At 61.0% G+C, this 27,690-nt stretch overlaps 1 protein-coding gene across 1 annotated transcript; it reads left to right on the top strand.

The window, feature by feature from the left end:
• The first annotated feature begins 706 nt into the window (after positions 1-706).
• LOC134201322 (uncharacterized) lies at positions 707-2,905 on the top strand. The gene is made up of 2 exons (XM_062675850.1): positions 707-1,909; positions 2,795-2,905. The coding sequence occupies exons 1-2, from the start codon at positions 707-709 to the stop codon at positions 2,903-2,905; spliced, it is 1,314 nt and encodes a 437-aa protein (XP_062531834.1).
• The last annotated feature ends 24,785 nt before the right edge of the window (positions 2,906-27,690 follow it).

The raw sequence follows: 27,690 nt of genomic DNA on the forward strand, positions 1-27,690 counted from the left end.
CGTTCTTCGAGACACTGTGGTGACGACTGACTGACATTAACTGAGTTAATTTTTATTATTCTCTTTCATTCCTTCAGTTGTGTTAGCGATAGTAGGGTCTGGAGGGGTGTTCCCGTCACATTTGTTTATTTGTTTTCCTTATCAATTCATTAGTTAGTTTAAAATTCTTGATAACTGTTATTCTTATTTTATTTCCATTTTGTTTTTAGTATTAGTTAATAATAGGTTGGAGCTCATGATTCCCTTACCAGTAATTGTCTTACTGGTCAAGGGACTCAAGTATAACGGGTAAGTACCTTACATAAATTTTTTAATTAATTAGGGAATTATAGTTTAATTTTTATTACTTATATACAGTTAATAGTAGAATCCGGAGTAAGAACCTACCGGCTCTGCTGTCGCTGACGGGATTTCAGCTAAAGCTGAATTGGCTATTGATCCCTGTAGTTGTAGTTTATTGTTATTTTGATTTAATTCTTTTATTTTTACATTCATTACGTTAGTAAATTTCTTTTAGTACTGACTTTGACTAATTAGTTTTCTTTTTATTAAATATAGTTCCGTAATAGTCAAGTAGTAAGTAGTGACTGTAATTGCTGGTCGGCCGGGGAACCAGTGAACCAGTGAACTAGTAGGGTAGTAACATTTAGTCAACCGTTGAGACGGGGTACCAATGACCTCATAGCCATAAAAAACCAGCAAGAACATGTCGAGGGGGAACTCACCCCCAAATACCAGCACACCCGGCCCGTCTCATAGGGGACGTCAGGCGATGCCCGATTTACGTACCAGACCGATACCTGCTATCCGTATGGCCCCGATGGGTCCTCGGTTGGACAATTCGTCCGGGACTTCGGCTGCGGCCGAGGGGGCCCCGAGGATCGGTCCGGTGGAAAGTATCTTTCCTCCGTCGACCGATCCCTCTGGGGCCTCTCGGCCGCGGAAGAAGACCAGGTCCGAGTCTGACCGAGGCTCATCGGGTGACCAAGACAAGCGCCCGCGAATAGGCCCTTCCTCCAGGTCGGAGGGAGAAGAAAGCGTGACCACATCCACAGACCACTCCTCTACTGAGTCTGTAACTCCTTCCTCATCCAGATCTGCTTCCCCCTCTGGGAGTCCAATCCCAGATCAACCCGTACCCAAGCCTAGGGCTCCCGCCAGGACAGGGACTGCTCCTAGGCAATTAAGAACCCCTCCTCATTCTCCTTCCCCAATCTTGTCCCCAATCCCGGTGGACTCTACCCGAGGTGCCCCCGCCCTAAGCGGCACGGCGGGTAACCTGGATTCTACCAGGTATATGGACCTAGAGTCCACCAGACCACATCACGCCCCTAAGCCTAACCCCATTCCCTCTACCTCCTATGCTGCCATGGCAGCTAGGCCGAGTATTCCTTCCACCCAGAGGACATCCCAATCCTCTCATGTCCCTCCCCCGAGGCCGAAGGGTCGTGCCCAAGAGGAGCTGCGCCGACATCCGCCAATAATGGTGGAGGCCCTCCCTAATTGGTCCCGCCACATGGCGGCCATTAGGGAGCGCCTCGGTCGCGCCCCCTCGGTGCGACCCTTCGGCGCCGGCTTTAGATTCCTGCCGACGTCGGTAGAGGAATACAGGGCGGTCCAGGCCTACCTGTCGGAGGCCTCTGCCAGGGATGGTACCATAAAATGGTACTGCTATGCCCTGACAGGGGAGATTCCGACTAAGGTGGCTGTCCGGGGCCTCCCTGCCGATACTGACGCGGCAGAAGTAACCGATGCCCTGAAGGAGCTGGGGTTTCCGGCTCGTCACGCCAGGTGCATCAGGTCCCAGAGAGGGCGCCCGGGCTGCGTGTTTCACGTAGCCTTGGACCACCTCTCGAAGGACGACCTCGCCCGCCTGTACGCAGTCAATGAACTGCTGTACTTGCCGGGGGTGACGATTGAGGGATGGCGACCAACCCGCGGGCCTGCGCAGTGTCATCGCTGCCAGGCCTTCGGGCACGCCTCCAATAATTGTCACCGAGCGGTCCGCTGCGTTCGATGTGCCGGGGAGCATGTCGTAGCGGACTGCCCGAGGCCGAGGGACGGCCCATTCTCCTGCGCCAATTGCGGGAAAGATCACGCTGCCGTCGACAGGCGGTGCGCGGTCTACCGCAAGAGGGCCAGGATGATGGGAGTAACCGTCCCTCCTCCTGCGCCGTTGGTGCCTCGATCCGGGAACACAGCTCCTCCTCCTTCTGTAGCTCCCATTCCGAAGGGGAAGGGGAAAGGGAAAGGGAAATCTTCCCAACCCCAACCCCCTCCCCCGTCCTTATCCACCCCCCCTGCCGTGTCAGTGGAGGCAAATCCATCAGCGGCAACGCTGATGGCTGAAGCCAACGCTCCGCGGCGGGGTAAGCCCATTCCTACCCCTCGTGGTCTAAACGCTGCAAGCAGACCGCCCCTCTCACAACGCAGCGCTCCAGCCCGTGCTGGAGTACAAACCCCCCAATTACCAGGTCCTAAAACAAAAAAAAACAGGCTTAAAAAACAAAAAAAAAAACTAAAGAAGAGAGCGCAACGGGACGCAGTAGCGAACGCTCCTACTGCATCGGCTCCCCCGTCAACAAATTTAGTAATGGAGGTTGATATAAACCCCCCCATCGACCCTTCGCAACCGGCTTCAATACCGGAAACAACCCCACTGCCTCAGGCCCAACCAGCCATCTCGGGCACATCTCAGCCCCCCCTCCCCCCCCGCCCTCAGCGCGAGCGCCGCAGCGGTCGACAGGCCTCCCAGCCTGCCGGCTTTGCTGCATGGCTGCTGGCGCTCTGGGAGAACTTGGCCGAGGTGATCTCCGGAGTGATCCGCGAGATCGCCTCGGGCGCTAGCCCTGTCGGGGCTATCCTGTCGGGGTTCTACCAGCTGATAGCGAGGCTCAATGGCTAGCCAAGAGCTTCGCGTCATCTATTGGAACCCCGACGGGATAAGATCCCGGAAAAACGAGCTATTGGTTCTCGCCCGGGAGTACAACCCTGAGGTTTTACTGCTGGGGGAGACCATGTTAAGTCCTCAGGTTGAGTTCAGGATTCCCAACTATTTCATGTACCGACGTGACGAGCTTACCCCTGCCGGGCGGCCGTTCAGGGGCACTGCGGCCCTCGTCAGGCGGGACGTGGTGCATGATCAGTTGGATTTGCTGTCCTTCTCATCGACACGATCGGTCGGTGTGAGGGTACACACCTCGGGGGGGGATATGCGGATTTATGCCGCGTATAGACCCCCGGGGCCTGAGTTTCACCCTGAGGATATAAGACGGGCCCTGAATTACGACAGCCGCCCAGCTCTGCTGGTCGGGGACCTCAACGCGAAGCACGTCGCGTGGGGCTCCCGACTTAACACAGCAGTGGGCAGGCGGCTGTTAGAAGATGCCGATAGGGGCGACTACTCTGTGGTCGGCCCTGATGAACCCACGCACGTCCCTACCGCCGCGCGATACCAGCCCGATGTGCTGGACGTGTGTGTTCATAAGGGGCTACGGTGCCCCGTAACGATCGAGGCACTGTACGACCTGGGTACTCCCCACCTCCCTATCCTGGTGACACTGGGAATGGGGCTTACCCGGGTTGCGACTTCGCCCCTACGACCGAAGGTCGACTGGGAGCTCTTTAAGAGACGACTAGTCGACCTTCCCGTAATTCAGGACCCCAACACCCCTGATGGGGTCGACGATGCGGCAGTCCGCCTTGTCGACTCCATCAGGGGAGCGATCGACCAGGCGACGACTCTTGTGCCCAGCGGCGGGCCCAGAGGTAGACTCCCGGCCCATCTGAAGGCGATCATTCGCCGGAAGAGGGGCCTGAGGAGGCTCTGGGCGACAACTCGTTGTCCCAGGATCAAGCGCGAGCTTAATGAGTTGGAAGCGGAGTTGGCGGCGAAGATTAGCTCCTTCCGGGGCTTCGCGTGGGAGGAACGGATTGAGGAGGCCCGTGAGGACCCCTCTTCTGTGTCCCTCCACCGACTTTGCCGCCAGCTCTCAAATCGGCCTGCCCCGACTTGTCCACTCGTGGACGAGAGGGGCAACCGATGCTTCTCGGCTCAGGCCCGCGCCGATGTCCTGGCCGCAATGCTGGAGCGGCAGTTCGTTCCGAATGACTCTGCACCCTCAGAGGCCGCATTCCACCAATCGGTGGAAGAGAGCGTAGCGAACCTGCTCTCCTCCCCGGTGCCTCCGTTGGGAGATGATGTTTTCATCACTCCCAGTGAATTGCGCCTCTCCATCAAGCGGATGAAGAGGCGCAAGGCGCCGGGAGAGGACGGTATTCCCTCCCTCGCATTCTTCCACTTCCCTGAAACGGTCGTGTCATACATGACACGGCTGTTCAATTCCATTCTGTCCACAGGACACTTCCCGGGAATTTGGAAATTGGGCAAGGTTATCGCCTTGCCCAAACCCGGCAAGGATAGGAGAAATCCCTCCAGTTACCGTCCGATCACCTTGCTGTCGCATGTGGGCAAGTTGTTCGAGAGGCTGCTGCTGAGAAGGGTGTCGCCGCACATCCTTCCCAGACCCGAGCAGTTCGGGTTTCGCAGCGGTCACTCGACAACGCTGCAATTGGTCCGCGTCATGCATCACTTGGCGGATCGGTCCAACGCGCGCCAGTACACGGCCGCAGTCTTTCTCGATATCGAGAAAGCCTTCGACCGTGTCTGGCATGCGGGACTGATCCACAAGCTGGTGCAGAACACGGACCTCCAGCACGCCTACGTGCGACTGCTGGGGTCGTACCTGGAGGGAAGATCCTTCTTTGTCGCGGTCGAGGGCGCCAAGTCGTCGGTGCGCCCAGTCACGGCCGGAGTTCCTCAGGGAAGCGTCCTGGCTCCATTCCTCTACGCTCTCTACACCAACGACATTCCCACGCTCGAGGGTAACCTCCAAGCGTGGGAAGTAGACGTGAAGTTGGCGCTGTTTGCCGACGACAGCGCCTACTTCTCGTCATCCAACGTCCCCTCTGCGGCCATTTTGAGGATGCAGAGGCTTTTGGACCTACTGCCCCAGTGGCTGGACCGATGGAGGGTCGCGGTCAACGTGGGGAAGACTGCGGCTATCCTCTTCGGTCCGGTCCGCACAACAGTCGTCCCGGGACAGCTCAGTCTCCGTGGCGCTAATGTCGAGTTTAGATCCAGCGTCCGGTACTTGGGGGTCGATATCGACCGGAGTTTGAGGATGACCGCCCACGCCAATAAGGCGTTGGCGGCCGCTCGCTGTGCGAGATTCCTCCTCCGGCCGGTGTTGGCCTCTAGGTTGCCGGTCAGGACTAAGCTCGGCATTTATAAGACGTATGTCCGTTCCCGTATCACGTACGCAGCTGAGGCCTGGTATCACCTCATCCCGCAGGGTATGCGGGCGAGGTTACAGGTCCAGCAAAATCTGGCTCTTCGCACGATAGTCGGAGCAGGGCGCTACGTCAGAAATGACGTAATCGCCCGGGATCTGGATGTGGAGTCGCTCGAGGAGTTCATCCGGAGGCTAGCTCGTAATCTTTACGAGCGGGCTGACGGTGGACCCCACGAGCACCTCCACAATATAGCTCCCTTGCACGCCAGACCACCTGATGGTCGGGCGCTACCAAGGGAGCTACTGGAACCCCCGGCTATGGTATGATAGTCGGCTTAATCGGAGTGATATGGGAGTGCTCATAATGAGTGCCCCCATGGGACTGAGCTGTCCACACTCGTCATGTCCCCCCACATCGTTGGGGTGCCCCCTTATGGGGACCCATTTCCCACCCCCGTTGGGTGGACCACTCCCCCGTCTGGGGAGTGTTTAACATTGGTCCCTCCCCGCGACGGTCTTCCCCTTCTGGGGAGCCCCTAGCGGGTGAGCGCCAAACCAGTGCCGCGGCTCCCCCTCTGACTTGTAGAGGTGGGGCCGCGACATGGGGCCGGTGGCGGGCCCCACGGTTGCTGACTGTTGTCCTGGCTTATGTATATAGTAGAGTAGTTAGTTTTTAGTTAGTTTAGTTAGTTGTGTAGTTAGTTGTAAGGGAAAAAAAAAAAAAAAAAAAAAAAAAAAAAAAAAAAAAAATTATAGCATTAGGAAGCAGAGGACAGCAGCCGGCGCCGGGGTGCGTCGTCCGCGGGCACCACTCCTCCTGCATCATCAAGCCCGTCGTATTAAATATATGTATGTATTTTTGTCGATGTGAGTGTGCCGAGGCACGCTGCGAACAGCCCCCCCCAATCCAGTCCTGCATCCATTTCACCCCTGCCCTATGTGGCAGGGAGCGTCTGCCCGGGTAGTGGGGTTTACCCCGAGGCCCGCTCCGTGCCCCCGTAAGGGAGTACGACGACCCCGAAGAAGAAGAAGTTCGAGACAGCGAGCCGACGAGTCCAGACCTCTCCAAAGAAGAGGAGAGCGCCAACCGAACAAGAAAAGACTCGCTCCTACGCCCTGCGCCGGTCAAGCCACGAGGACCGTGTGAACGACATACTTGAAGCCTTCGTTATTTTCCTCGAACCAATCCCAGCACCCGTTCCGCGACAGCCACTGCGGCAATACTCGAGCCACTACGTTTCAACGAGAGTAAGAAGTCTAAAAATCACACGTGGTGGCCGAAACCTGAGCGGTGGCCGTCCGGAATAATGATTATTATTATTATTATTAATATACGATCTATTTATAAGAATTAAATAAATTACATATTGTTGTTATTATTTTTAATATACCTCAAATACCAATATACCTATCATGCATCACACACCGATTTTTATATATATTATTAAATCATAATATTAGTTGTAGCAGTAGTATTCTAATAACCAAAAGTGAATGTAATGTGTGATGTATAAAAAGTAAAATCATTAAATTATTATTAATAAATAAATAAATAAACAATATATGTACCTATGTATAAGAAATAGATATTATATATTTAATAATAACAATTAAAACACATTAAATTTTGAATATATCCGTCTCGCTCTATTGTCTCTCCATACAGTAGAGCAAAACGAGCCCGTTCGATTCGTGACTTCAAAAAAGTATAAATACGAGTGGGTAGTGACGCCGACATTTTAGACCCCCGGGGCCTGAATTTCACCCCGAGGACATAAGACGGGCCCTGAATCACGACAGCCGCCCAGCTCTGCTGGTCGGGGACCTCAACGCGAAGCACGTCGCGTGGGGCTCCCGACTTAACTCAGCAGTGGGCAGGCGGCTGTTAGAAGATGCCGATAGGGGCGACTACTCTGTGGTCGGCCCCGACGAACCCACACACATCCCGACCGCCGCGCGCTACCAGCCCGATGTGCTGGATGTGTGTGTGCACAAGGGGCTACGGTGCCCCGTAACGATCGAGGCACTGTACGACCTGGGTACCCCGCATCTCCCTATCCTGGTGACACTGGGAATGGGGCTCACCCGGGTCGCGACCTCGCCCCTACGACCGAAGGTCGACTGGGAGCTCTTTAAGAGACGACTAGTCGACCTTCCCGCGATTCAGGACCCCAACACCCCTGATGGGGTCGACGATGCGGCAACCCGCCTTGTTGACTCCATCAGGGGAGCGATCGACCAGGCGACGACTCTTGTGCCCAGCGGCGGGCCCAGAGGTATACTCCCGGCCCATCTGAAGGCGATTATTCGCCGGAAGAGGGGCTTGAGGAGGCTCTGGGCGACAACTCGTTGTCCCAGGATAAAGCGCGAGCTTAACGAGCTGGAAGCGGAGCTGGCGACAAAGATTAGCACCTTTCGGGGCTATGCCTGGCAGGAGAGGATCGAGGAGGCCCGCGAGGACCCCTCCTCAGTATCCCTCCACCGGCTTTGTCGCCAGCTCTCAAATCGGCCTGCCCCGACTTGTCCACTCGTGGACGAGAGGGGCAACCGATGCTTCTCGGCTCAGGCCCGCGCCGATATCCTGGCCGAAATGCTGGAGCGGCAGTTCGCTCCAAATGACTCTGCACCCTCAGAGGCCGCATTCCACCAATCGGTGGAAGAGAGCGTAGCAAGCCTACTCTCCTCCCCGGTGCCACCGTTGGGAGATGGTGATCTCATCACTCCCAGCGAATTGCGCCTCATCATCAAGCGGATGAAGAGGCGCAAGGCGCCGGGCGAGGACGGTATTCCCTCCCTCGCTTTTTTCCACTTCCCTGAAACGGTCGTGTCATATATGACACGGCTGTTCAACTCCATTCTGTCCACAGGACACTTCCCGGGAATTTGGAAATTGGGCAAGGTTATCGCCTTGCCCAAACCCGGCAAGGACAGGAGAAATCCCTCCAGTTACCGTCCGATCACGCTGCTGTCGCACGTGGGCAAGTTGTTCGAGCGGCTGCTGCTGAGAAGGATGTCGCCGCACATCCTTCTCAGACCCGAGCAATTCGGGTTTCGTAGCGGTCACTCGACAACGCTGCAATTGGTCCGCGTCATGCATCACTTGGCGGATCGGTCCAACGCGCGCCAGTACACGGCCGCAGTCTTTCTCGATATCGAGAAGGCCTTCGACCGTGTCTGGCATGCGGGACTGATCCACAAGCTGTTGCAGAACACGGACCTCCAGCACGCCTACGTGCGACTGCTGGGATCGTACCTTTTTTTTTTTTTTTTTTTTCGGGTAGAGGGCCGAACCTCCTACGAGGTCCCCGCGCAAAAGGGGCGCGCGGGGTATGTGAGACTCAACGATCTGCATGGTGTTGTGAGCAGACCGCGGGCCCAAGGATTTTAGGACCCACCCACTAAACGACTCCCCTGCACTCTTACACCCGACGTCCGATCCCCTCCGAGGTCAGAACCCGGATGAGGTAGGGGGGCTACCGCGGTCAACACTACAACCAGACGGCGCGGCTCACCCCAAGGACGCCCAGCCGACGGAGCCTTCGAGGCGAATCGAAGGCTCTGAAACGTCGGCCGTCTCGGTACGGCAGCCCGTCGGGCCGCCCAGACGGTGCCGCTGGTGTCCCGGAATACCCCGCTGGACCAAAACCAGCCTGCCGGGTCGGGACGCGATACACCGTCGACCGGTCGCTCTAATCACTCCACGGCGGCGCGCTAGAGTGCTGGTAGCGCGCCGCGCGGCCTCACCCCCTCAGGTCGCCCCTTGACCTTCACCGGGGGGAGGCCGCCACCTACAGGGGCCGGGACGTACGGGCGTATTCCCGCCTCCGGCCCCCGGCTCGACGGCGACGGATCGGTGCGGAAAGGGAAGAGCTCTCCCTCTCTCGCTCCGCCGCCTCCTTCTGCGATATGGTGGACTCGCAGAAGTCGAGCATCGCCTTCCAGGACGCCTCGCTGCCGAGCATCGTAGCCACGACGCGCGGCAGCGAGAGGTCCTCTCCAATGACCGCGACGAGGGCGGCGCGTTGCTCGTCAAATCCAGAGCAACGCGCCAATGCGTGTTCCGCTGTGTCTTCCTCGTCGCGGTCAGCGCAGTGGTGGCACTGCGCCGTCGGTTCCCTTCCGGCTATTTTGAAAAGGTACCGGCCAAAACAACCATGGCCGGTCAACATTTGCGTCAGCCGGAAGGTGAGGCATCCGCGGTCGCGGCCCACCCAGTCCGCGAGAACCGGGCGGACCGCCTCGACGGTACGGAGGCCGGCCGACGGGTCCGCCAAGCGGCGAGACCACGCCTCCAGCACGGACCGCCGAGATTGGAGCCTCCGCGCTCGAACTACTCCTTCGCCGGGGCGCCCTTCCCCCCTAGAACGAAGGTCGCTTCGCCACCGGTAATCGGCAGCGAGCGCCTCCGCCTCCAGGTCCCAGGGTGGCGCCCCGGCGAGCAAGCACGCCGCCTCGAAGGAGACGGTGCGGTATCCTCGGATCGCCCTGACCGCGATCGCGCGCTGCGGACGTCGCAGCGCCGCGACGTTCTTGCGGGTCAGGGCGTGGCACCATACGGGAGCCCCGTATAGTGCCATCGACCGCACCACCCCCATGTAGAGGCGGCGCGCCACCTGATCGGGACCCCCGACGTTTGGAAGCAGCCGGCTCAAAGAGCCGGCCGTCGCCATCAGTCGAGGGCCCAACTTCGCAAAGTGAGCGCGGAAGTTCCACCGACCATCCAGTTCGAGGCCGAGGTACCGAAGACCGGTCACCCCGACCCCGACGCGGACGCCTCCGATCACGAGGTGGGCACCCAGAGGCGGCGCTCGTCCCGGCCCGTGAAACAACAGGGCCTGGGTTTTGTTGAGCGCCACCTCGAGTCCCAGCCGTCGGATCCTTGTGACGACGTGTGCCACGCCTGCGCACGCCAGACGGGCAGACTCCCGGTAGTCCCTCCCCGGAGCCACGACCAACGTGTCGTCGGCGTAACATATTACGCTCAGCCCGGGGAGGGGACCCCGTACGACGCCCCGCAAGACCCAGTCGTAGCCGATGTTCCACAGCAGGGGGCCCAGGACAGACCCCTGCGGAACACCGCGCTCGACCGGAAAGCGGTACATCGCCCCACCGTGTCCGATGCACTGGATCGACCTGCCCTCGAGGTAGGAGCCGATCAGTCGGCGGAGGTATGCGGGGACGCCGTGATACTCCAGCGCCCCCGCGATCACCGACCAGGGCAGGGTGTTGAAGGCGTTCCTTACATCTAAGGATAACGCCATCGCCACCCCGCCCCGGGATACGGCTTCGTCGGAGAGGGCCCGCACGCGCAGAATTGCGTCGATAGTCGAGCGGCCCTCTCTGAAGCCGTATTGCTCCGCCGAAAGATCGGGACCCGTCTCGGTCAGGTGCCGGACGATGCGGGCCGCGACGATTCTCTCGAGCATCTTGCCCGCTTCGTCCAGCAACACGATGGGGCGATAGCCCGCGGGTGAGTCCGCGGGGCGCCCGTCCTTCCGCAGAAGGACCAGTCTGCCCGTCTTCCATTTCGACGGGAACCGTCCCGACTCGAGGCACGCTTCGAAAAGCCCCCCGAGCCGGTCCCCTAGGGCCTCGAAGGCCAAGCTCCAGACCCGGCCGTGAACGCCGTCAGGGCCGGGGGCCGTGTCCTTCGCTCTCATTTTGGACACGGCCGCATGGATCTCCGCCCCCGTGATAGGGGGAGGGGGCTCCTCGGCAGCGGGAACGCTGGGGCGACGTGGAGGTGTGCCCCACGTGGCGTCCATCTGGGGGGGCTCAAAGTCCCCCCCCGCTGCCGGCGGGAAAAGCGCGGAAACTATCTCCCGCAGCTGCCGAGGCTGGAGCCGCTCGGTCACCGGGAGCGCCCACGGCTGCAGTTTCCTGCGAACCATCTTGTATGGGCGCCCCCAGGGATCTTCGTCGAGCGACTCCAGGAGAGTCTTCATGCTCTGCTTCTTGGCCTCGCCGATGGCCAGCTGCAGCGCCGTCTGCTTTTGACGACAGTCAGCGTGCAGCTGGGCCGCCGTCTCCGCGAACGCAGCGTCGCGACGACGGCGGCGGCGGTGGCGTGCGCTCCGGCGGCGCGCCCTCACGCACTCCTCGCGGAGTCTTGCGATCTCGGGCGACCACCAGAACGCACCCCCACGTGGTGCTCGGGGGCCGACCCGGGGCATGGCGGCATCACAAATGTTTGCCATGGTGCCCCGGAACCAGTCGACCTCCGCATCCACGTCCGCGAGCCGCGCGGGTTTTGGCGCCCACGCAGCAACAGCGGCCGCCTCCATCAGCAACTCCTTGTTCATCCGTTTCAAGGCCCACCTGGGGAACGAACGAGGCGCACCTTGCGGGAGCTCCTCCTCGCCGCGGGCGCCCACGGCTGACGACGACGACAAGGAGGAGGCGGAGAGCTCGAATCGGACGTATCTGTGGTCCGAGAGCGTCTCCGCCCCCTCGAGTACGCGCCAGCCGCGGGTGCGGCGCACGGCGGACGGGGACGCGAACGTCACGTCCACGTGAGATTGCCCGTTCCACCGCACGCAAGTCGCGACCGTGCCTCTGTTTAGGAGACAGAGGCCGGTCGCGATCGCCCACTCCGAAAGGGCCCCGCCTCGCGAATCCGTGCGGGGGGAACCCCAAGCCGTACACTTGGCGTTGAGGTCCCCCGCGACGATGACAGGGCGGGACCCGAGGCGGTGTAAAAGCGCCTCGAGCCCGCCCAGAAACCGCTCGAATTCGGCGAGGCTCCTGTTCGGAGAAAAGTACGCCCCGATCACGACGGTCCCGTCGATCCTAGCCGCGACGTACCCGGGTCCCCTGGCCACCATATCCAAGGGGGGTAACGCCGCGGACTGTCTTAGTACGATGGCCACGGAGCCGTCGACGTCCCCCATCCAGCAGTCCTGGTCGGTGGGGACGAAGTACGGCTCCGCGGCGACAGCAACATCAATTGACCACTCCGCCATGGTGTGGACGAGGAGATCCTGTGCCCTGGCGGAGTGGTTCAAATTGCACTGGAGGAAGCGGTGGACGCAACCCATTACGGGGCTACGTCCATCGCTCCCTCGTCTGTCCCGCCCTGCGGCTCTTCTCGTGCCGCGGCGGGAGCTGACTCACCGGCTGCCCTTTTTGCAGCCGGCTTCTTTTTCTTTCCGCCCCTCCTCGTTTTTGTAGAGGAGGGGGCGGATTTACACGCCGGGCCCCCGGCCCGGTGGTCGGCCTTCCTTTTAGCCGCGTCGCACAAGACACAGTGCGGCGCGGCTGCGGTGCAGGATGCTGCCTTGTGCCCCGGTTGGCCGCAGCGGAAGCACAGGTTGCTGCGGTCCACTGTCGAGGGGCACTTGGCGAGGCCGTGGCCGGTGCCGAAGCACCGAAGACAGCGCCACGGCCTGCTCTCCTGCAGTTGCACGTGGGCCACCACCCAGCCCACGCGCAGTTGTCCCGGGCTGTCCGAAGGCCGACCCTGTGGAGGGGTAGCCAGGACTGTCGCCGTTGCTACCGGGCAACGCGCCCACGCCGTCCGGGTTCCGATATATGTAGGCCGAAGCTCCCCAACTTTTACGTCGGCGAGGGCACAGTTGCCCTGCGACGCAATGGCCGCGGCGACTTCCTCTTTGGTGGCGCATTCGTCGAGGCCCGTAATTTTCACTTCCGCCATTTTGACGGGCCGCGCGATGCGCACCACCTCGGGGTCCGGCAAGATTTCCCGCAGACGGACCGCCAGTTTTTCTGCCGCGGCGCTGGAATTCGCGCCGGGGCATTCTACCAGGCGGGCCCCGTTGGCCGTCTGCCGGACCCTCAGGCCACCCTCCACGCCGAGGGCGTCCACATTTACGCCACCGCGCGCCTGGGTCATCACCTCGTGGTAGGTGATGCCCTTTTCTTTGCCGGCCGGCAGCAGCTCCACAACCACTGCAGCCGACCGCGGGGCGCGCGGCCTCCTTCGTCCAGTTCGGCCCCTCGGCTCCGCTCGACCCCCTTGGCGGGGAGCGGCAGCCGCAGGGGCGGGCTTGGGGCGCGGCGCAGGAGGCGCCGCCACCTTTTTGGGCCCGCGCCGCACCACCGTCGTCCAGGCCTCGTTCATGTTTACCGGGGCCGGGGGCAGTGGGCGGGGCTGGGGGGTCGGTGCCGGTTTGGCGGCGTTGACGCCCCCCTTCTTCTTGGTCCGGCTCCTGCCGGGCCCCGCCTTCGCAGGCTGGGACGGGGCAGGAGCAGTCTTCTGCGTCATACGCTGGCCGGTGCTTTGTGCTCCTGAGGGAGCGGGTTTTGGTGCCCCCGTATCTTTTTGGGTCCCCGATGGTCCTGGTTTGGCCGGAACAGAAGCCGAAGCAGCCGGACGTGCCGCGGGTGTCGCGCCCTTTTTAGGGCCGCTATACATTTTAGCGGCCACAGTCCTGCGGGGTGCCGGTGTAGGAGCTCCGTTTTTCACCTCATGAGCGAGGGGCGGTCTTGCGCGCTCAACGTTCGAACTCCTTGCCTCCTGTATAAGGAGCTGCCGCCTCAGCTCCTCGACCTCAGTAAGGCCTTCTGCTTCGGGCGGAGGAGGGACAGGGGCCGAGCTGCGTTGCCGCTCGATGAGATCGGCAACCATTGTTCGCAGTTCGGCCATGTCGACGCGGAGCTGTCCGTTCTCCGCCCGAAGTTGGCCATTCTCATCCGCCAGTTGTTCGAGGCGGGCGTGCTGCAGGGCCACTTCTTGTCGCAATCCCGCCGTCTCCACGGTTGTGGTGCGGTCCACAACGTCCTGCAGCCTTTCTTCGAGCGTGGCGGCCGCCGATTTCATGGCCGACAATTCCGAGCCCTTGAGGCCTGCAGTGGATTTAGCCGCAATGGTCGCGACTATTCTCCCGACTATTCCACAAGCTCGGAGGGGGTCAGATGGTCCCACCTCCGTCAGGGATCGCTGTAGGCGCTCGATTTCCTCCAGCTTCCTATTCTTTTTTATCGCCTCACGGCAGGCGGCCCTGGACTGCGCCGAGGAGGCAGCGTCCAGTCCGCAAGTCGACGGCTTGTCCAAATCAGTGGCGGGCGGCGCCGCAGCAGCCGCCGGCCCTTCCGCCAACGCCATATACTTGGCGCTGGCAGGCTCTCCTTCCGATGAATCGGACGGAGCGGAGGACGCCGGCCGACGAGCCGACTTCCGCTTCCGCCGAGTCCGCTGCCGATCACAATCGGCAAACAGCGCCGGTGTCTCCCTCCCACTGGACGCGTCGCCCCTCGCGGAGCTTCGCGCCGAGTGCAGCGAGATGAGGCTGTCGCACCTCTCCAGCAGCACGGTGGGGACTTTGTCCCTTACGCGACCCGTGTTGTCGCCCCCTTCGTCGTGGCAGTGTTTGCCCCCCCCAGAAACGGTGGGGCAGCGTGCGGCCGATCGCTCGACCGCACGGAGGGATTCTCCCCCCGCGGAGCGGGAGGTACCCTCCTGGGGTAGTAGTTTTGGAACAGATGCCATTTCATGTTTTGTTTCCTTTTTGTTTAACCAGGGGTCGGTCCCCTGGGGTCTGGTTGGTACCCTTGGGACTGGACTCCCTCCAGCCATTCATCCCATCGCCGGGCACCAGAGCTTAGGATTGGGGCATTTTTTAAAGAGGTTTACGTCCTCGCGACCCCGTGCCTCGCGGCAGCGGCCCCCGTCCCCCACACGGTGAGGATTACGGGTTGGCCGGCGGCCCGCCGAGTGCAACGAGCAACACGACAGACCACCGCCCGACGCTCAAAAGAGCAACAACGACGAAGCCACGCCGGTATACCGGTACCCCCCTCTGGAGGACGTGCCCCTGTAGCCGAAGCCGGGGACATGGCGACCAGCGGCCGGAAGATGCGTAAGCAACGCCGGCTCACTTCTCCATCGAAGGGCAGGCCAAAAGTGGCCCACCACCACCCGTGGGTTACGTCCGAAACGGGTCGGACGCGACCCGAAGAAAAAACAAAAAAGGGGGAAGAAAGGGGAAAAGAGAGGGAGCCCGAGCGTCTCCAGGAGGAACACCCTTCAGCGAGTGAAGGGCGTGGAGAGCCCGCAACTCCCCCTGCTGGTTTTGGTCCGCGTCATCCGATCTCTTTCGTTGCAAAGCCTAACTAGGCTATCCTACACCTACACCTAACCTACCTCCCTAACACCTAAGAATCCTTGCAACGAAAAAGATCGGACGATACCCCTGGGAGTGGGACTGTTCCCAGAGGATCCCGTTATCCGCCACCTACGGACGCGCCCGGTGGAAGTCCAGCAAAACTCCCCCACAGACGGAGCCCCCGGCCACGCAGAGTGCGCGCCGGGGGGCCCGCCCAGGTCCCTCGGGGCTGGGATCGTACCTGGAGGGAAGATCCTTCCTTGTCGCGGTCGAGGGTGCCAAGTCGTCGGTGCGCCCAGTCACGGCCGGAGTTCCGCAGGGGAGCGTCCTTTTTTTTTTTTTTCGGGTAGAGGGCCGAACCTCCTACGAGGTCCCCGCGCAAAAGGGGCGCGCGGGGTATGTGAGACTCAACGATCTACATGGTGCAGGGGAGCGTCCTTTTTTTTTTTTTTTTTTTTTTTCGGGTAGAGGGCCGAACCTCCTACGAGGTCCCCGCGCAAATGGGGCGCGCGGGGTATGTGAGACTCAACGATCTGCATGGTGTTGTGAGCAGACCGCGGGCCCAAGGATTTTAGAGCCCACCCACTAAACGACTCCTCTGCACTCTTACACCCGACGTCCGATCCCCTCCGAGGTCAGAACCCGGATGAGGTAGGGGGGCTACCGCGGTCAACACTACAACCAGACGGCGCGGCTCACCCCAAGGACGCCCAGCCGACGGAGCCTTCGAGGCGAATCGAAGGCTCTGAAACGTCGGCCGTCTCGGTACGGCAGCCCGTCGGGCCGCCCAGACGGTGCCGCTGGTGTCCCGGAATACCCCGCTGGACCAGAACCAGCCTGCCGGGTCGGGACGCGATACACCGTCGACCGGTCGCTCTATTCACTCCACGGCAGCGCGCTAGAGTGCTGGTAGCGCGCCGCGCGGCCTCACCCCCTCAGGTCGCCCCTTGACCTTCACCGGGGGGAGGCCGCCACCTACAGGGGCCGGGACGTACGGGCGTATTCCCGCCTCCGGCCCCCGGCTCGACGGCGACGGATCGGTGCGGAAAGGGAAGAGCTCTCCCTCTCTCGCTCCGCCGCCTCCTTCTGCGAGATGGTGGACTCGCAGAAGTCGAGCATCGCCTTCCAGGACGCGTCGCTGCCGAGCATCGTAGCCACGACGCGCGGCAGCGAGAGGTCCTCTCCTATGACCGCGACGAGGGCGGCGCGTTGCTCGTCGAATCCAGAGCAACGCGCCAGCGTGTGTTCCGCTGTGTCTTCCTCGTCGCGGTCCGCGCAGTGGTGGCACTGCGCCGTCGGTTCCCTTCCGGCTATCTTGTGCAAGTACCGGCCGAAACAACCATGGCCGGTAAGCATCTGCGTTAGCCGGAAGGTGAGGCATCCGCGGTCGCGGCCCACCCAGTCCGCGAGAACCGGGCGGACCGCCTCGACGGTTCGGAGGCCGGCCGACGGGTCCGCCAAGCGGCGAGACCACGCCTCCAGCACGGACCGCCGAGAGTGGAGCCTCCGCGCTCGAACTACACCTTCGCCGGGGCGCCCTTCCCCCCTAGAGCGGAGGTCGCTACGCCACCTGTAATCGGCAGCGAGCGCCTCCGCCTCCAGGTCCCAGGGTGGCGCCCCGGCAAGCAAGCACGCCGCCTCGAAGGAGACGGTGCGGTATCCTCGGATCGCCCTGACCGCGATCGCACGCTGCGGACGTCGCAGAGCCGCGACGTTCTTGCGGGTCAGGGCGTGGCACCATACGGGAGCCCCGTATAGTGCCATCGACCGCACCACCCCCATGTAGAGGCGGCGCGCCACCTGATCGGGACCCCCGACGTTTGGAAGCAGCCGGCTCAGAGAGCCGGCCGTCGCCATCAGTCGAGGGCCCAACTTCTCAAAGTGAGCGCGGAAGTTCCACCGACTATCCAGTTCGAGGCCGAGGTACCGAAGACCGGTCACCCCAACCCCGACGCGGACGCCTCCGATCACGAGGTGGGCACCCACAGGCGGCGCTCGTCCCGGCCCGTGAAAAAGCAGGGCCTGGGTTTTATCGAGCGCCACCTCGAGCCCCAACCGTCGGATCCTAGTGACGACGTGTGCCACGCCTGCGCACGCCAGACGGGCAGACTCCCGGTAGTCCCTCCCCGGAGCCACGACCAACGTGTCGTCGGCGTAACATATTACGCTCAGCCCGGGGAGGGGACCCCGAATGACGCCCCGCAGGACCCAGTCGTAGCCGATGTTCCACAGCAGGGGGCCCAGGACAGACCCCTGCGGAACACCGCGCTCGACGGGGAAGCGGTACATCGTCCCACCGTGTCCGATGCACTGGATCGACCTGCCCTCGAGGTAGGAGCCGATCAGTCGGCGGAGGTATGCGGGGACGCCGTGATACTCCAGCGCCCCCGCAATCACCGACCAGGGCAGGGTGTTGAAGGCGTTCCTTACATCTAAGGATAGCGCCATCGCCACCCCGCCCCGGGATACGGCTTCGTCGGAGAGGGCCCGCACGCGCAGAATTGCGTCGATAGTCGAGCGGCCCTCTCTGAAGCCGTATTGCTCCGCCGAAAGATCGGGACCCGTCTCGGTCAGGTGCCGGACGATGCGGGCCGCGACGATCCTCTCGAGCATCTTGCCCGCTTCGTCCAGCAACACGATGGGGCGATAGCCCGCGGGTGAGTCCGCGGGGCGCCCGTCCTTCCGCAGAAGGACCAGTCTGCCCGTCTTCCATTTCGACGGGAACCGTCCCGACTCGAGGCACGCTTCGAAAAGCCCCCCGAGCCGGTCCCCTAGGGCCTCGAAGGCCAAGCTCCAGACCCGGCCGTGAACGCCGTCAGGGCCGGGGGCCGTGTCCTTCGCTCTCATTTTGGACACGGCCGCATGGATCTCCGCCCCCGTGATAGGGTGAGGGGGCTCCTCGGCAGCGGGAACGCTGGGGCGACGTGGAGGTGTGCCCCACGTGGCGTCCATCTGGGGGGGCTCAAAGTCCCCCCCCGCTGCCGGCGGGAAAAGCGCGGAAACTATCTCCCGCAGCTGCCGAGGCTGGAGCCGCTCGGTCACCGGGAGCGCCCACGGCTGCAGTTTCCTGCGAACCATCTTGTATGGGCGCCCCCAGGGATCTTCGTCGAGCGACTCCAGGAGAGTCTTCATGCTCTGCTTCTTGGCCTCGCCGATGGCCAGCTGCAGCGCCGTCTGCTTTTGACGACAGTCAGCGTGCAGCTGGGCCGCCGTCTCCGCGAACGCAGCGTCGTGACGACGGCGGCGGCGGTGGCGTGCGCTCCGGCGGCGCGCCCTCACGCACTCCTCACGGAGTCTCGCGATCTCGGGCGACCACCAGAACGCACCCCCACGTGGTGCTCGGGGGCCGACCCGGGGCATGGCGGCATCACAAATGTTTGCCATGGTGCCCCGGAACCAGTCGACCTCCGCATCCACGTCCGCGAGCCGCGCGGGTTTTGGCGCCCACGCAGCAACAGCGGCCGCCTCCATCAGCAACTCCTTGTTCATCCGTTTCAAGGCCCACCTGGGGAACGAACGGGGCGCACCTTGCGGGAGCTCCTCCTCGCCGCGGGCGCCCGCGGCTGACGACGATGACAAGGAGGAGGCGGAGAGCTCGAATCGGACGTATCTGTGGTCCGAGAGCGTCTCCGCCCCCTCGAGTACGCGCCAGCCGCGGGTGCGGCGCACGGCGGACGGGGACGCGAACGTCATGTCCACGTGAGATTCCCCGTTCCACCGCACGCAAGTCGCGACCGTGCCTCTGTTTAGGAGACAGAGGCCGGTCGCGATCGCCCACTCCGAAAGGGCCTCGCCTCGCGCATCCGTACGAGGGGAACCCCAAGCCGTGCACTTGGCATTGAAGTCCCCCGCGACGATGACAGGGCGGGACCCGAGGCGGTGTAAAAGCGCCTCGAGCCCGCCCAGAAACCGCTCGAACTCGGCGAGGCTCCTGTTCGGAGAAAAGTACGCCCCGATCACGACGGTCCCGTCGATCCTAGCCGCGACGTACCCGGGTCCCCTGGCCACCATATCCAAGGGGGGTAACGCCGCGGACTGTCTTAGTACGATGGCCACGGAGCCGTCGACGTCCCCCATCCAGCAGTCCTGGTCGGTGGGGACGAAGTACGGCTCCGCAGCGACAGCGACGTCGATTGACCACTCCGCCATGGTGTGGACGAGGAGATCCTGTGCCCTGGCGGAGTGGTTCAAATTACTTTGAAGGAAGCGATGGACACAACCCATTACGGGGCTACGTCCATCGCTCCCTCGTCTGTCCCGCCCTGCGGTTCGACAACAGCCGCGGCGGGAACTGACTCGCCGGCTGCCCTTGTTGCAGCCGGCTTCTTTTTCTTTCCGCCCCTCCTCGTTTTTGTAGAGGAGGGGGCGGATTTACACGCCGGGCCCCCGGCCCGGTGGTCGGCCTTCCTTTTAGCCGCGTCGCACAAGACGCAGTGCGGCGCGGCTGAGGTGCAGGAGGCTGCCTTGTGCCCCGGTTGGCCGCAGCGGAAACACAGGTTGCTGCGGTCCACGGTCGAGGGGCACTTGGCGAGGCCGTGGCCGGTGCCGAAGCACCGAAGACAACGCCACGGCCTGCTCTCCTGCAGTTGCACGTGGGCCACTACCCAGCCCACGCGCAGCCATCCTGGGCTGTCCGAAGGCCGACCCTGTGGAGGAGTGGCCAGGAGGTTCGCCGTTGCGATGGGGCAACGCGCCCACGCCGTCCGGGTTCCGGAGTACGTCACCCGGAGCTCCCCGACTTTGACGTCGGCGAGGGCGCAGTTGCCCTGCGACGCAATGGCCGCGGCGACCTCCTCCTTCGTAGCGCATTCGTCGAGGCCCGTAATTTTCACCTCCGCCATTTTTACGGGCCGCGCGATGCGCACCACCTCAGGGTCCGGCAAGATTTCCCGCAGACGGACCGCCAGTTTTTCTGCCGCGGCGCTGGAATTCGCGCCGGGACATTCCACTAGGCGGGCCCCGTTGGCCGTCTGCCGGACCCTCAGGCCACCCTCCACGCCGAGGGCGTCCACATTTACGCCGCCGCGCGCCTGGGTCATCACCTCGTGGTAGGTGATGCCCTTTTCTTTGCCGGCCGGCAGCAGCTCCACTACCACTGCAGCCGACCGCGGGGCGCGCGGCCTCCTTCGTCCAGTCCGGCCCCTAGGCTCCGCTCGACCCTCTTGGCGGGGAGCGGTGGCCGCAGGGGCGGGCTTGGGGCGCAGCGCGGTACGCGCCGCTACCTTTTTGGGCCCTCGCCGCACCACCGTCGTCCAGGCCTCATTCATGTTGGCCGGGGCGGGAGGCAGTGGGCGGGGCTGGGGGGTCGGTGCCGGTTTGGCGGCGTTGACGCCTCCCTTTTTCTTTGTCCGGCTCCTGCCGGGCCCTGCCTTTGCAGGCTGAGGCGGAGCAGGAGCGGATACCGGTTTCTTTGGGGGGGCAGATCTTGTTGCCCCCGCAGCTGCAGGCGTAGAGGCTCCGGTTGTACGAGCCCCGGCCGGAACAGCGTCAGAAGTGGCCGACAGTGTCGCGGGTGTTGCAGCTTTCTTCGGTCCCGCGTACGCTTTCACAGTAGCCGCTCCCTTGATCTTTCGAGGTGCCGGCACAGGGGCACCATCTTTCGCCTCGTGAGCCAGGGGCGGCCTCGCACGCTCCACCCTGGAGCTGCGCGCCTCCTGTATAAGGAGCTGCCGCCTCAACTCCTCGACCTCAGTGAGGCCTTCCGCTTCGGGCGGAGGAGGGACAGGGGCCGAGCTGCGTTGCCGCTCGATGAGATCGGCAACCATCGTTCGCAGCTCGGCCATGTCGACGCGGAGCTGACCGTTCTCCGCCCGAAGATGGCCATTCTCTTCTGACACTTGCTCGAGGCGGGCGTGCATCAGATCCAGCTCCTTGCGTTGGTCCATTGTCTCTTCATTTGTTGTGCGGCTTACTATCCTTTCCATGCGCTCTGCCAAGGTGGCGGCTGCTGACTTCATGGCACGCACGTAGTCGCCCTTTAATCCCTTGGCCGATTTTGTAGCTATGGTGGCGACCATGTCCTTCACTATTTCGAATGCTCGGATGTGGTCATAGGGACCCACCTCCGTCAGGGAGCGCTCCAGGCGCTCGACCTCTCCTATTTTTATTTTTCCTCTTGCCTCACGGCCGGCGGCCCTGGAATGCGCCGAGGAGGCAGCAGCCAGTCCGCGAGGAAGACTATCGTCACAATCAGTGGCGGGCGGCGCCGCAGCAGCCGCCGGCCCTTCCGCCAACGCCATGTATTTGGCGCTGACAGGCTCACCCTCCGAGGAGTCGGACGGAGCGGAGGACGCCGGCTGACGAGCCGACTTCCGCTTCCGCCGAGTCCGCTGCCGAACACAATCAGCAAACAGAGCTGGCGTCTCCCGCCCACTAGACGCGTCGCCCCTTGCGGAGCTCCGCGCCGAGTACAGCGAGATCAAGCTCTCACAGCGCTCGAGGCGCACGGTGGGGACTCTGTCCCTTACGCGACCCGTGCTGTCGCCCCCTACGTCTTGGCATTGTTTGCCCCCCCCAGAAACGGTGGGGCAGCGTGCGGCCGATCGCTCGACCGCACGGAGGGATTCTCCCCCCGCGGAGCGGGAGGTACCCTCCTGGGGTAATAAATCTTTCACAAGTGCCATGGTTTTCATATTTCCTTTTTGATTAACCAGGGGTCGGTCCCCTGGGGTCTGGTCGGTACCCTTGGGACTGGACTCCCTCCAGCCATTCATCCCATCGCCGGGCACCAGAGCTTAGGATTGGGGCATTTTTTAAAGAGGTTTACGTCCTCGCGGCCCCGTGCCTCGCGGCAGCGGCCTCCGTCCCCCACGCGGTGAGGATTACGGGTTGGCCGGCGGCCCGCCGAGTGCAACGAGCAACACGACAGACCACCGCCCGACGCTCAAAAGAGCAACAACCACGAAGCCACGCCGGTATACCGGTACCCCCCTCTGGAGGGCGTGCCCCTGTAGCCGAAGCCGGGGACATGGCGACCAGCGGCCGGAAGATGCGTAAGCAACGCCGGCTCACTTCTCCATCGAAGGGCAGGCCAAAAGTGGCCCACCACCACCCATGGGTTACGTCCGAAACGGGTCGGACGTTACCCGAAACAAACAAAAAGGGGAAGAAGGGGGAAGAGAGAGGGAGCCCGAGCGTCTCCAGGAGGAACACCCTTCAGCGAGTGAAGGGCGTGGAGAGCCCGCAACTCCCCCTGCTGGTTTTGGTCCGCGTCATCCGATCTCTTTCGTTGCAAGGCCTAACTAGGCTACCCTACTCCTACACCTAACCTACCTCCCTAACACCTAAGAATCCTTGCAACGAAAAAGACCGGACGATACCCCTGGGAGTGGGACTGTTCCCAGAGGATCCCGTTATCCGCCACCTACGGACGCGCCCGGTGGAAGTCCAGCAAAACTCCCCCACAGACGGAGCCCCCGGCCACGCAAAGTGCGCGCCGGGGGGCCCGCCCAGGTCCCTCGGGGCAGGGGAGCGTCCTGGCACCATTCCTTTTTTTTTTTTTTTTTTATGATTGAAGGATTACTGGTGGCCCGGAGGCCTTTCCAGTTTCACCAGGACAGGTGGGCGAGCAAAAGCTCAGCCAGGAGGGGTGGGATTTGCTAACAGCTACCCGAGCGCCTCCGAAGGAGACCTAACAGCTCAAGAGCAGCTGCTTCGCGAATGAATCTACTACCGGATCGGAATCGCGACCCGCTGAGAAGATCCGGCGAGAAACTCAGCGAGCTGATTCATGGGTTAGGTTGCACGGCGAACTCTTTGTCGAGTTCGACGAGTACGGTTACCGAGGTCCCTAAGCCTGCTCCTAGAGCTGAAGGCGTCTAGTGCGAAGGTTATTGGATCTGATGGATCCGTAAGGACGTGTCTAGGGCGTCGACGGTGACTGGCTCCTGCATGATCAGGATTCGGGGAGTAGTCAGCGGCGGCTACGATAAGGCGATTATCATGACGCATAGCCTTATCGAAGTACCGTTCCGACGCTGACTTCATGTATTTCTGTATAGATTCGAGGCCCAGGTCGTCGTGTAGGTCAATGTTCCTCACGAACCACGGAGCTCCGACGGCTAACCTGCAAAAGCGGGATTGTAGAGATTGAAGGGTGTCTATGTGCGTGCGGGCCGCGTGAGCGAACACCACACTCGCGTAAGTCATGACGGGCCTTATGCAAGTTTTGTAAAGTGTCACCTTGTTCCGAAGGGACATTTTACTCCGCTTACAAATCATGGGGTAGAGTCTACCGAGAATAAACGCGGCACGGTCACGGACTGATTTTATATGCGGGCGGAATGTCATCGATGCATCCAGGGTAACGCCCAGGTACTTGACCTTCCTGGCCCAGGGTATGGATTGACTAAAGAGAGTAATCGGGGGTGTGAGATTCCTCCTCCTAATACGGGAGGAAATCCGTGTGGAGCTTCCCCTCTGAAAGAGCACCGCAGTACTTTTCGCTGGGTTGATGTCTATGCGCCATTTTCGGAACCACTGTCCTAGGGCTAGGGCTGCGCTCTGAAGCTTCTTCGCGATTAGGGACTTGTTTCTACTGGAATAGTAAACAGTCGTGTCGTCGGCGAATAAAGCTAAATGGGTCGGCGGCGACCGGGGAATATCGTTAACGAATAAGCTAAATAGGAGGGGTGAGAGGACAGAGCCTTGCGGGACTCCAGCTGTGAGAGGTCGTGGGGAGGAGCGGGTTCCCTCGACTCGATATCGAAAAGAGCGGTTCGACAAGAAGTCCCGTATGATGAGCACGAGACTATCCGGCACACCCATGTTGAATAGTTTGAAAATCAAACCGTTGTGCCAGACTTTGTCGAACGCTTTTGCGACGTCGAAGAAGAGAGCTCCCGTGTATAACGGTTTTGGTCGATTAAGCCCCACAAGAATGTGCTCCGTGAGGCGGTGCACCTGTTGAACGCATGAGTGATTTGTACGGAATCCGAATTGTTCATCGATGAGAATGCCCTTGGATGAGACGAAGTCTCTGAGGCGTTTGTAGAGCAGACGCTCATACAGTTTGCCTAGAGACATGAGGAGGCTAATCGGGCGGTAGCTCGTCGGATGATTTTTTGGTTTACCGGGTTTATGTATACCGATAACGTCCGCTTCTTTCCACACCGCGGGAAAGATGCAGTTCGCCATAGCGGCATTGAAAATAGATGCCAACATCACGATGAGTTGGACGGGTAGAAGTTTAATAACGCGGTTGGATATACCGTCGGAACCGGGAGCCTTGCGAGGACGTAGGTCTTTGATCAAGTCTTTAACTTCCATCGGGGTGACGGGTGGTAACACATCAGTGGGTGGCAAGGAGGCTCTGCGTTCTACCTCACTGTCTACTAATTCTACATGCACAGGGTCCACGGATTGAGTGCTGGGCGTGCACTGGGTTTGCAATGTATCGGCCAGCAGCTCTGCTTTTTCGTCATCATCGAACGCCGTGAGTAGGCCTGAGGAGCCTACGAGGGGGGGCATAGTTACTACCGTATCCGATTTGAGAGTACGAGCTAAGCGGTAGTAAGACCTTTGGGAGGGCGCGAGTCTTTCTAAGAAATCAGACCATCTGGCATCTCGGACTTCGGCGATGCGAGACTTTACGTCGCGTTGTAGGGCACGCATTCGAATACGATTTTCCGCGGTAGGATACCTGTCGTAGGCGCGTATCGAGGCGTTCTTAGCTCTAAGGAGTTCCCTAATATCGTCGGACAATTTGAAGCGGTGAAGGAAGTCCTCCGCTACAACTTGTTTCGATGACCTATCTAATGTCGAGGTGATGTGTGACGTTAAGATGTCTATGGCTTCAGCGGTATCCTGAGGAGACGGGGTAGAGTCCGGGCTAAACGGTAGCGATGGTGGATCAGATTCAGCCAGGCTGATGCCCAGCGTGTGCCAATCCACCACAGTCCTCGTGACGGGAACGGAATCGGGAGCGCGACCGAGCTTCATAACGACGGGACGGTGGTCTGAATCTAACTCTGAAACTACTTCGATCGAGTGTAAGCGCAGAGTTACGTTTTTTAATAACGCTATGTCGAGTATATCCGGGCGATGCGCGATATTTAGCGGGTAGTGAGTCGGGATTAGCGGAGCGACGATATCGAAGGCGAGATTATCGACTAACGCGTCAAGCCGCCTGCCATTCGGGGTTGTGGTGTGTGAGTTCCACCTAATGTGTTTACAATTTAGGTCGCCCGCCAGAATGACAGAGCTCCCCATGCCGAGCAGCGCCTCGATATCACTGCTTAGAACGATCTTATCCGGTGGAAGATAAACGGACGCGATAACGATCGGCGCGTGTCCCGTCAGTGAGATTCGGCACACTGATGCTTCGATATTAGCGAGCGCGGGAGGATCGAGTGGGACACAATGCAGGGCTCTTCTATAGTAAATGACGGTACCACCACCACGAGCAGAGAGCCTGTCGTTCCTGACCATGTTATAGTTCGCGATTTTAGGGTCACGGCGCGCGGGCTTAAGTAGGGTCTCCTGCACTAAAAAGATATCAATTTGATGGTCACGCAAAAAGTCAGAAACCTGATCACGCTGATTTGCGAGACCGTAAGCGTTAAAAAATCCTATCGTTACGGATAGGGGCTTTATTCTACTTATATACGCCATTGATTACCGGCGGAGAGAGGGGAGGACGTACGTATTTAATGACGCGTATACGTCGGCGTATTCTTGCACAACGGCGATAAAGTGTTGTGCAGTGGAGGCAGAGCGAATGGCGTCGCCCAAAGCGTTAACGCGCTCAAAGTTGATCGACTGAAAGAAGTCGATCGCTAAAGCGAGATTGTCGGACGCGGTCGGAGGGCAAGTCGCGGGAGAGGGACGAGTCGCGGGGGCGGGACGAATCGCGGAGGAGGGAGTTGTAGCCGTGTTCATGTACGGCAGCGGTTTCGCCCAGGCCGAGACACTGGGCACCGGCGCCGGAACGAACGCTGGCTTAGCCTGCGACACAGAGGGTGCCGAGGCTTTGATGTCTGGGCCGGAAGCTCGGAGGCGGTTTTGGCGGGCGACGCGGCGATTTATTTTCGGGGCTCGGGGGCATCCGCGGTAATTTGCGGGGTGACCCTGTGTTCGACACAGGACGCAGCTAGGCGGTTCTGTCGCGGTTTTTTGATCGCGAGTGCATAGGGCCGTGGCGTGATCGCCTAAGCACTTGACGCATCGGGGGCGCGCGTGACAGTTACGGGAAGAATGCCCGTATAATTGGCAGTTATGGCACTGGCTAGGTGTGCCTTTCTTGTGTGGGGTTTCGACTGCGATTCCGGAAAGGCTACAGACCGTTCGGATGTTGAATATTTGCTTACCCTCGGGGGTAGGCTGGAGGGCGACGAGAACCATATTATATGGCTCCCTTCCGCGGCCTGTGTGCATGCGGTGTACGGAGTTAACCGGTAGGCCTTGTTCGAGAAGGTCGGCCTTGACGAGCTCGGCATCCAACTCTTTAGGGATGCCACGTATAACGGCACGGAGTTCGCGCTCCTCCTGGAGCGTATATGTGTGGAAACTTATACGCTCCTTACGGAGGTAAGAAGAGAGGGCCCTATGGTCGTCGGATGTTCGAACCTTAATTTGAATGCCGTTCGCGAGGTTACGGGCATTCGTAAAATTGATATTTTTGGCCTTAAGGGCCAGGGAAACTCGTTCCCAAGCTGCCTTCTCTTGAAGGATTACCGGGGGAGGGGTCTGGGCTTTATTTTGTGCCACCGGACGCGGCGACGGAGTGGCACGGGCTGGAGGCGCAACGGGAGTCTGAGGGCGGGGGCGCGACGCGTTCGCGGCTTTGCTAATTTTAGCGGCCGCGGGAGCTCGAGACTCCGCGGCACGCTTCTTACCCTTTTGCACCAGGGTGAATCCATCCGTCGACGAGGCGGGAGCGAGGTCGACCTCCATCTCCGAGTCAGAGTCGGAGGACGAGGAGGCGGGCGCAGGTGACCTACGAGTAGGTGTTTTGGACGGCGCGACGGAGGCCGCGGATGATCGCGCTGCTGGAACGGTGACCACGGCGGACGACGCAGCAGTTTTACTCGCCAGTATAGGCGACGCGGGAACGGCAGGCACGACGGAGGCTGCGGTGCTCGATGCAGAAGCTTTGCACGCAGGTACAGGCGACGCAGGAGCAGCGAGCTCGGTGGAGTCCACGAGAGGGCTCGCAGTGTGATCGGCCTTGAAGGCCTGAAACTCGGAAGTGAGCTTTGGGTAGCGAAGCCGGAGAAATTCCGCAAATACAGCGTCCATGATGTCTACGTGCCCAGGTGGGGCTACCCTGGGTCTTAGAAAACACTCGCCTTGCGGCGAGGCCCCAACTTCTCGGACCTGAGCGGTTCTATTGA

This window comes from Bombyx mori, chromosome 24 (genome assembly GCF_030269925.1).
Source record: "Bombyx mori chromosome 24, ASM3026992v2".
NCBI lineage: Eukaryota > Metazoa > Arthropoda > Insecta > Lepidoptera > Bombycidae > Bombyx > Bombyx mori.